At 38.3% G+C, this 10921-nt stretch overlaps 2 protein-coding genes across 4 annotated transcripts in view; one reads left to right on the top strand and one right to left on the bottom strand.

Annotated features, from left to right (window-relative positions):
* The window catches only part of pknox2 (pbx/knotted 1 homeobox 2), a 99023-nt gene that overhangs the window by 3735 nt on the left and 84367 nt on the right, over positions 1-10921 (top strand). The gene's annotated exons all lie outside the window — the stretch shown is intronic.
* tmem218 (transmembrane protein 218) lies at positions 5405-10228 on the bottom strand. The gene is made up of 4 exons (XM_051908706.1): positions 10058-10228; positions 9629-9762; positions 9424-9526; positions 5405-5908 (listed from the first exon to the last, which is right to left on the bottom strand). The coding sequence occupies exons 2-4, from the start codon at positions 9736-9738 to the stop codon at positions 5774-5776; spliced, it is 348 nt and encodes a 115-aa protein (XP_051764666.1). The 5' UTR covers positions 9739-9762; positions 10058-10228; the 3' UTR covers positions 5405-5773.

The raw sequence follows: 10921 nt of genomic DNA, 5'->3' as shown, positions 1-10921 counted from the left end.
AGTGCATCCTTCCACCATAAACGTACTCAACACGGCTCCGGGGGGTTAATAAAGACCTTCTGAAGCAAAGCGACGCGTTTGTGTAAAAAATATCCATATTTAAAAAGTTATAAAGTAAAATATCTAGATTCCGCCAGACCGCCTTCCATATTCAACTTACGAAAAAAGCGTAACTTACATAAAAGCATAACTTGCGCGACGTCAGTTATGCTTTTTGCGTAAGTTGAGTACGGAAGATGTAGGAACACAGATTGTGTTCATCAGAAAGAAGAAAGTCATATACACCTAGGATGGCTTAAGGGTGAGTAAAGCTTGAAGTAATTTTCATTTTAAAGTCAACTAATCCTTTAAAATGCACTTTCAATGTTGTTGGTGCTGTTAAACTGATAGTTTACCCAAAAAAGAATATTTTGTCACCATTTAATCACCCTTATGTAATCCAAAACCTCTATGATTCTGGGGAACACCAGAATGGAAAATGGAGTCTTCAAGCTTAAAAAAGGAGCCTCAAAAAGTGCAGACAACTTGTGTGCTCTATTGCAGATATTTTGAGGTCATACGATTGATTTGTGTGTGGACTAAAATTTAACTCGTTATTCACTTATAATCTTCCCTGATAACAATGAGCAACTAGATGTTGCGGCAGTGAGTCAAGAACTGTTATCAGTCTAATTTCTTAATGAATTATTCAGACTGGTATTGTCAAAAACCGGTATTGTTTTTCTGTTGGGTAAACTAACAACTTTTAATCTGTTCATAAGACAAAGCTGTCATGACTTCAAAAGACTTGTATTAAAATGCACAAGTCTCTTTTATGATACAGCCCTATTCACTTTTATTATATTGTAAAGAATGGCCATAATATTAATAAAAACACACTATTTAAGTACAGAAAACAAAATAAAAAAAAGAAATAGACTAAAAATAGACTTCCATTGTAAGTGCATAACTCATTTAGCTGCTTCTCAGAAATGAGCAATGCATTTTATGTGGAACAAGGTCCTAAAACAAGTGTCCAAATTTACCACTTTCAGATTTCACTGACCACCCATATTGCAAACCATAACCTTGGAATAAAAGACTAGTCACTTGTTTATTCAATGATCACTTCTCACTGTACCCCCTGCCAGGTAGGGGGTCATGTCAAGTGACCCTGGTCAGAGCCCAAAAGAGGCCACGCTTCAGCCCTCCATGGGGTGTCAGGGTGTCCCTGCAAAGGGCTATTCCAGCTCACACTGACCCTTAAACTGTGCCTTAATCTTCAGCGCAGGAGGATGGAGACTGCACTAATCTTCCTAAAGAGAGAGATAGAGATGGAAAAAATAGGTAGAAAAAAAAGTATTATGAGGAGCCATCATAAAGAAAGAGATGAAATTTTTGATGGGTAAAAACTTTTGAATCTTTAGCTTTCAGAAATCATTCTAATATGCTGATTTGGTGCTCAAATAGCAATGTTTTTGCTGATTAATTGTTTTAAAAGTTCATTTATTAACTTATTTATTTACTTACTCCAAACATCTGAATGGTAGTATACCACAGTTTCCACAAAAATATTAACTACAAAAAAAAAAAAAGGAAAGTGTTTGCTGCCAATATTCACAACAAATATTTGCTCTGTTTGTGAATTTAAAAATACATAAAAAAAATAATTACACAATTATTTAAAATATAAATATAAAGACATTAATAATAATAATAGTAATAATAATAATAATAATAATAATAATGTCTATTTTTCAACCCTGTTTCAACTGAGCTTACACACCCATAAAACAGAATTTTAGTTTACTGTAAGTTTAATCAAAGTTAATTTAGTTTGACTTCCAGGTTAGCACCCACATTTGACCTCACCTGACCCCACACCTATAACTGACCTTTTGCATCCGACAACAACCAACAGGAATTCTGTTCATAGACTTGTACAATTTTCCTTCACAGATTCCAATGTTGAACAAATTATACGAGAAACATTTATCCAACACCGATTAGATAAAAAATTCTCAGGGATGGGGTGAAGGGTGGGCTTGTGGAGCACAGAGCTGGAGAATAGAAGGCCAGGGGTGTGAGGGCAAAAGTTCTGCTTGAATGGATCACAAAGCAGGATCTAGTGTTCACCCCGCTCCCCTCCTCGTCCCTCCCCCTCTCCCGCGAGCCTCGGCAGCACCCACACCCATATCCTGGGCCGCTCTTACACCTCTCCGGCTCTGCATCCCCCTTTTGCTTTCTTTCTCTCTCTCTCGTTCTTACTCTCTTTGTATGTCCAGCTGGCTGCCCTACAAAGCCTCCAGCTCAGACTCCCAATGAGCCCTGCTCCCTTCGATGCTTTGTTCTGCCGTTTTTCCCACTCCCTGGAGAGAGAGAGAGTCACTACCAGCACGGACAACAAGAAGGGATAAGGAAAATGACAGAGAGAAGGACAGAAAGAAATAGAAAGAAACAAAAATAAGTCAAGTGTCATTGCAGTCAGCGATTACAGAGCGGTACATTAGCGAATTGCTAATCTGTTTTGTAATGTCATTTCTTAGCCACCTGCAGCAGCTATGCCACTTCCTCTACACAGATGTCTCAGAGCTTGCTTATTTCTATTGTCTCTACTTTATTTGATAACTAAAACACTGATTATCATAAATAAGACAGTATTTACATGACTTCAAACTTATTTTCTTTTGGAAACCTTCTATAAACATATTGGTTTTAGAAGAGCTCCTAAAATGTCACTTTTCAAAATGATTCTTTTCTCAGTTTCTCAAGGTTAGCGTCTTTTGTATTTTATTATATCGCACTTATAGAAGGTGTTCAGTGTGTCTGTGATCCTTTGGTTTGATTACACAAACCATTTGATGCACCAGTCCATCCGTCCGGTACCCTGTTTCTCAAGCTCTGGTAGATCTTCACCGATCAGCAAGCAGAAAGGCCTCAGTGTTGCGATGTGGGCCGGAACTAATAGGATTGGATTTGATTCATTAGATTCTCTTTCATCGCACTGGTTGGAATTTCACTGCACGTCCTGCCGGACTCCCCACTTTTAAATAAGGATCGCACGAAGACCTTAGGGGTGAGAGCTAGCGCAACCGAGACACGGCCTCGCCTCGCTTCTTGCTCACATTCCCACAATCTCCCTGTATAAGAACCTCCGGATATATGAGTGTATGGGATGAGTTCCAGGATATTCCAAGTTTTTCAGCATGACCACCAACTCAACTGGCTTTGCTTTGCTTTGCTTTGCTTTGTAATGGACAAACGTGTAGGTTCTACTCTGGACTATTGTTGTCATGTTTGATTTGACACACATTTGATCAACTTTTCTTGACTTTGTGATGTATGAAACTGCACCTAGCATGTTTTACATCAGGTTTGGAGCTTGTTATTTATTGTCTTCATGCTGTAAAGATCACAGGAGACATGTATAACACGCCTGTGAAAATAATAAGCAATATTGATGGTCATCTGCCTTGTGAAGTTTGCCTCCCAGAGAGATTTATGAAAATAAAAGTAAACGTCTGAGGCAACAAAGGGCCCACACAGAGTATTCGCCTTGTTAAGAACAAAATAATCAACTTGCACAGCTTGAAGCTTTGTTGGACCGCCCAACTTTGCTCCCTGCGTCTTTGTGGGATTGTGTGGAGAGTGAGACAGTGTCTTGAAGAATGCTTCCATAAGGCCAAAATTAGCATGTCAATATAGGACCAAGAAAATGAAATTTGTCTGGTTTGAGCTGTGAATGAGTGAAATTTGAGTTTGCAGATTACCAATTAATGGACTGGGGTATTAGAATGTAATCTGGTGCAGCGAAGGTGCCAAAAATATGCACTGATTATGACTTAGAAATGGCTCAAGTACCTTCTGCAGAGTATAATGTATGCCGTTGTGAAGCTGTAAGAGAGACTAGGTCATTTTTAATCATCCAATCACCTCATTCCTGGTCATTTCTAAGATGCATTTGATTCGTATTACTAAATAATATTAAACTGATAATAAATTAAAGGTCCATTTTTGATTGTCAAAGAATTCCTGTTCACTCTCATCCAATAAGATTTCAGGTAGCATTTTCATCGGTGAGTTTTGCAAAAAACTTTTGCATTCCCCTGAAAACTTTGCATTTGCTCGCAAAGAACGCAAAAGTTTTGTGAGCAAATGCAAAGTTTCTTAGGAGAATGCAAACATTTTTGTGAGTGAACACAAAGTTTCTTGGGGAAATGCAGAACGTTTGTAAGAGAACGCAAAAGCATTGACATATTTTTTCCATCACCATGTCCCTTTAGGGGCTCCGTATTATAATACCGCCATAAAATGGAATGTTTTGTTTTATCTTCCGCTGGGCGAAAATGTAAGTCTGATCATTTTGAAAGTACAAGGCCACCTCTCCTGAACAAGCCACACAATTTGATATTTCTTTCTTGTCTTAGGTAATGTCTGATTAGAGAATGAATCTTTTTTTTTTTGCCATCAGATCACTTTAATGAATCGTTTGATCAAGTTCATTCATGATTCAGACTGAACTGGTGCTTTAGTTTGACTCACTGACTTAAAGGGTTAGTTCACCTAAAAATTTTTGTCACTAAGCACTCACCCTCATGTCATTCCCAACCCATAATACCTTTGTTCATCTTCAGAACAAATTATTTTTGATGAAATCCAAGGTTGGTTGTTTTTTTTTTATCCCCCATACTTAATTACCATCATTCATGGTCCAGAAAAGTAGTAAAGAATATTAAAAGCTATTAAAACAGTCAACGTGACTACAGTGGTTCAACCTTAATGTAATGAAGTGACGAGAATACTTTTGTGCACAAAAACAAAACAAAAATAACGACTTTATTCAACCATTTCTTCTCTACCCTGTCAGACTCGTACGCAGTTGACGCAGTGAATGCAGTTCAGCGATTCCGTGTTTATGTCTGAATGTCGGCTCAGTACAAAAAGTATTCTCATCACTTCATAACATTAAGGCTGAACCACTGTAGTAACATTGACTATTTTAACAATGACTTTACTACTTTTCTCTACCTTGAATGACGGTTATTACGTTGCTTTCTATAGGGGATAAAAAATCCCTTGGATTTCATCAAAAATATTTTAATTTGTGTTATGAAGGTGAATGAAGGTCTTATGTTTGGAACAACATGAGGGTGAGTAAATGACAGATATTTCATTTTTTGGGTGAACTAACCATTTAATGATCAGTTTCAGTTCACAAAACCAGTCTGAAGGAGTCATTCATGAATTGGACTGATCTGGTTCTTATTTGCTACCCATTGACTCAATGATCCAATCACAGCTTAATACTCAGTTTCATACTCAGGGTTATGAGTTTTTCGAAAACCTTAATCCTGACTATGAGCAATAATAATAGTGATACTTCCTTAGCAAACACCTCTAATTGAAGAAATGAACAAAGTGGAAGTTTGACATAAAAATAAATTTTATTCTTTTTAACTGTAAAAATTACGAAATTGTAACACAGGAAGAAAGCCTCAGAGAAAAAAACAAAACAGAAAATTAATAAATTCTTCAATTACACATCTAACTTTGAAACTCTACATGAAAAACTTGACCTCCTGAAAATGTTTGCAATGCACATGCTGCATGCAGGCCACTCTATGTTGTGCTCTCAGAGAGATGTGGACGTCTCTGATTTGGACAGGAAGACAAAAGCCCTGGAACCTTCTGCTGTCCTCTCATCTCAAGCGGGGCTCGTTGAATGACGGCGCTGCCAGGTTGGCTGCCCTGCTTTGGGATATCTGTAGGAGTTTGGCACATGAAGCCTCACAGTCTAGTGTGTTCTCAGGGGCTTGGCATACACGGGCTCCAGGAAATGTAAGGGCAGCAACATGAACAGGGCTGCCAAGAACACCACGCTCACCGAGGACAGGAGCACGTACCGGCCGATGAAGAACATATCCACTATCTGAAAAATATCACAGGCTTACACCGTGAATTATTTAACATATTATACAGTTACTGGAAAGTAATTAAAGCCATGAGGGCTTTGATGTTTCCATTAATATTTTTAATTAACATGAAATACATTTAGTATGTTCTGCTTTTCTCCACTAGAGGTCAGCAGGGTTCTTTTAAGAAATTCTGACTGCAACCCAAGGCACCTCACTAAAACATTTAACACAGCACAAGACACATTAAAGTGCCATACAGACAGTATTTTTACCTAAATGATATTGAGAACAGTGTGAAACTAAAAATACAACTGTTTTAAACATTGATTATAAGAAATATTAAAATTTCTGAATGATCATATGACACTAAAAACGAGTATTGGCTGCTTAAAATTCAGCTTTGACATCACAAGCATAAATTACATTTTAAAATATATTAAAATAGAAAACAATTATATAATATAAACTAGTGTATAAACTACTATTTAAAACTAGAAATATAGAACATTTAATACATGTAAACTAGATAAAAAAAAGATCTACACAATGCTGGGTTAAAAACAACCCAAGTTGGGTTGAAAATGGACAAACTGGGTTGTTTTAACCCAGTGGTTGGGTTAAATGTTTGACCTGCTGGGTAGTTTTATTTAACTCAACTATTGTTTAAAAATTACTGTATTGCTTGCTTAAAATGAACCCAAAGTATGTTGGAAATTAACATTAATTAACATGTTTAATAAATTAACATTTATTAATATGTTTAATGAATAATAATGAAACAATAATCATTTATTAAATTACTAATTAATAAATGTTCACCTTTTGTTTATTATTGTTGCCTCTAGTAATTATGTGTTTAATTTTTAATTTTATTTCTAACCTATTTTGGGTTCGTTTTAAGCTGGCCATATAGTAATTTTTAAACAGATGGGTTATATAAACTACCCAGCACGTTGGGCAAACATTTAACCCAACCACTGGGTTAAAACAACCCATTTTTGTCCAGTTTGTCCTTTTTCAACCCAGCTTGGGTTGTTTTTAACCCAGCATTTTTTAAAAGTGTATGGTAATAGACATAAAATGTTGATACATAGATCTGTATCAGTATCCTTAATTTAATGTTTTTTGTTTAAATAATCATGTAGCAGGATTTACACTTATTCAAGCATTCTCTCTGAAAACTATAACTTCTTTCTTGCCATTATTTCTTACTCTGCTGTCTGTTTTCTTCCATGTTAGAATTAAAGCTGAACAGGGTGATAGCGTTGAATACTAATGACACTCTACGTCCCTACGGACCTGAACTAGAGTATGAGGCCTAAATCATGGGAGAGGCCACAACCTACATTAAACTACAGACAGAGAGATGTCTTTGTGTGTGTATATGCATGTGTATGTGGGAGGGGGATCTGTCTCCAGCGAATGCAGTGTTCTCTCGTTTAACGCATCTCACTTTCTAATTTGCCAATTAGCTGGCTAGCGAAGCACAGAGCAGAGGCCATGTTTTATTAATGTGGCATCGAATGTGCGGCAGTGAGCTCCTGTTTGGGGCCGGCCTAATTGGCACTGTGATATTATTCCTTTGTACAACAGCGAGGGGTTACCCGTTTCTCATACAACACACTGTTACCTATCAAGAAAAAAACTGTTATCTGGTCATACCCGCTGCAAGCAAATCAGCAATGGGTGTAACATGGATTTGCCGTTATGCACAAATCAGAGACTAGCACAAGGAATGGTACTACATGCATGCTTATAGTAATGAGAGACTTGGTTACAACAGAAAGCCACTGTGGAAAAATTATGGAGATTGTTTTTCAATTTAGGCAACTATCAGACCATATATTCATTATTAAAAACTAACGTACCTGCACAAACATACCTTGTTTTCTAAAAGTCCAAAAAAGTGCTTGTTGACATCAGAAAATGTAACACCTAACATCTCAAACCTGATTTGTAAATCTGAGAACATCTTTTGCAAGATATTACAGGAATGAACTACACTATGTAACCTGTGAGATCTCAAGTCTATGTATCAAAACAAATGTAATCTTTTTCAAGCTGAGAGCAGGGGGTAATATATTAATTTTAGGTTGAAGACAAGAGAATGTTTGATTCAGTCAACATGTTTCTGTTTTGCTATTGAAGACTGAAAGGTAAATGGTTCGCTTTTTGTTTGTGCAGACAAGAGGGTGACTTGGCAGCTCAGAGCGCTGGTTTTGGCAAAGACAGACTTTGGGAAAAAGCTGTTGTGTTTGTGCTTGTCTGCTGTTGAGGAGAGATAAACTAGCACATGTCTTTGTCAAATATAACTCAGACACAGAGCTGTACAGTGCACCTAACACTCTATTCAAGCATGAAGATCAGAATTCAATAAGCTTACAAAACAATAATCAAATCACTTGTACATTAACTTTTCATTTTAAAAAGTTGGCAAGTAGGTCCAACTGCTCGTTAACGCCAATATCTAATCAGCCAATCACATGGCAGCAACTCAGTGCATTTAAGCATGTATACATGGTCAAGATGATCTGCTGAAAAGTTCAAACTGAACAGAATGAGGAAGAAAGGTGATTTAAGTGACTTTGAATGTGGCGAGGTTGTTGGTGCCAGACGGACTTGTCTGAATATTTCAGAAACTGCTGAACTACTGGGATTTTCATGCATAACCACCTCTAGGGTTTACAGAGAATGGTCTGAAAATATCTAGTGAGTGGCAGTTCTGTGGGTGAAAATGCCTTGTCGATGACTGAGGTCACAGGAGAATGGCCAGATTGGTTCAAGATGATAGAAAGGCGACAGTAACTCAACCACTCGTTACAGCCGAGGTCTGCAGAAGAGCATCTCTGAACACACAACACGTCGAACCTTGAAGCAGATGGGCTACAGCAGCAGAAGAGCACACCGGGTGCCACTTCTGTTAGCTAATAACAGGACACTGAGGCTACAATTTGCATGGGCTCACCAAAATGGAAAATAGAAGATTGGAAAAATGTTGCCTGGTCTGACAAGTCTTCAATTCTGCTGTGACATTCAGATGGTAGAGGGCTGAATTTGGCACAAACATCTTGATAGCGTGGATCCATCTTGCCTTGTATCAACGGTTCAGGCTGCTGGTGGTGTAATGGTGTGGGGAATATTTTCTTGGCGCACTTTGGGTCCCCTTAGTACCAATTAAGCACTGTTCAAACATCACAGCCTATCTGAGTATTGTTACTGATCATCCCAAACATGACAATGAGTTCAATGCTCAAAGGCCTCCACAGTCACCAGATCTCAATCCAATAGAGCACCTTTGGAATGTGGTGGAAGGGGATATTCGCATCTTGAATGTGCAGCTGACAAATCTGAAGCAACGGCATGATGCAATCATGTCAATATGGACCAAAATCTTAGGAATGTATCCAAGACCTTATTGAATCTATGCCACGAAGAATTATGGCCATTCTGAAGGCAAATGGGAGTCCAACCCGTTACAAGTCAGGTGTACCCAACAGAGTGGCCGGTGTGTGTGTCACGATGCACTCACCTGAACTGCTCTCTCAGGGGATGGAACTTCAGGTGCGCGAGGGAAAAAGACTAAAACCAGTGTGATGGTGAGCGCCAGAAGAAATATAGGGATGATCCCTAACCTGGTGAGGCAATAACATCAAGATTATTCATGATTCAACACTACAGAGCAATGCAGATGCAAATTCTGTGTCGAAAACACAAACGTATAAAGTTACTCTTACTTTGTTGGACCGGTTGCGCGCGACAGAACGATGGCGAGCACGAGAGTCACTATCCAGATTAAAGCAATGATAAACACACCTGTCCCAACGCCTAAAACCACATCGGCCATCCTCACCTCTCACGCTGCGTGTACCTGAAATAGAGAAGTATTTCTTGTGTTTAGACAGCGTGTTATGATGGACGCGCGCGCTAAATCCGCAGAGCTTGTAATTATATCAAGCCGATGTTATGAAAACAAACCATGTGGCGCTCCCATCGTCTTCAAACTGCTATTACTAGAAATTTACTGTCAAGCTGTTTTTTTTTTAATTCAGTTCTACAAGCATTTTACGAAGTAAACTGTGGAAAGCATGCAGTTCATCAAAATTACGTGCTTAAACTAGCAAACTATCCCTTGTTAGCCTTTTACGGCTAAGCCGTTTGCTTACCTTATAAAATAACCAAATGATGAAACCAGCTACGAAATTCTGAATAATAATACTGATTTACGCCTAGATGCAAGCTGCAGAAAGTATAAAATATTTCCATGGAAACCCAGTCGCTTCTGTTTATCTCCACACTTCCTGTGTCGCAAATAGACCAATCAGGTTGTAGTGTCTGGCGAACTGAATGCTGGGAGTTGTAGTTTTTGTGAATACTGGGCATATGTAGTAGGCTACGTACAGTATAAACAATTTCTTTGCCCTGCAAGCTCACTGATTGTGTGTGTGTGTAGGCCTATTATATGTTGGTTTGTATTTTCGCCATTTTTATGGACTTTCTCTTTCCATTATTACCTTTATTTGAATATATTTTTCATATTGATGATTTGCTTTGGCTACAGTACAGTGACAATTTAAAAGACAATTATTTAATGTTATTGACACATTATCTTAGTATTAGGCTATCACACTGTGCGTCTCTATAGGCTACAGGAAATTATATATAGCCTAGTTCCCTTTATTGGGATTTATATGGCATTTTTCCAGATTAGCCTTTCTCTGGCGCAACTTTTCTCATAACCTATGGGTTAAATTTCTTTAAGAATAACTAAATATACATTTGGGATTTGACCAAGTGTTTTTTTTTTTTTTTTTTTCTTGTGGCACAAATAAATAGTTTTCCTCTGCTTTCCAACTAGGCTAACAGCCAAGGCGACCTGCAGCCGAATGTAGGTCTCATTTGATGCCGATAGGGGGCCAGCGGGCTCCACCGTTAATGAACCGGAGATGCGCGTGCAGGGCCCGGGGTGTTTGGTACGGCACGGAATAATGCCAGAGGAAGAGGAACCGCGGAGGTGTACACTCGGCAGA

This window comes from Ctenopharyngodon idella, chromosome 10 (genome assembly GCF_019924925.1).
Source record: "Ctenopharyngodon idella isolate HZGC_01 chromosome 10, HZGC01, whole genome shotgun sequence".
Lineage (NCBI taxonomy): Eukaryota > Metazoa > Chordata > Actinopteri > Cypriniformes > Xenocyprididae > Ctenopharyngodon > Ctenopharyngodon idella.
The sequence above is the reverse complement of the archived record's forward strand: the minus strand, read 5'-3'. Positions and strand labels throughout refer to the sequence as shown.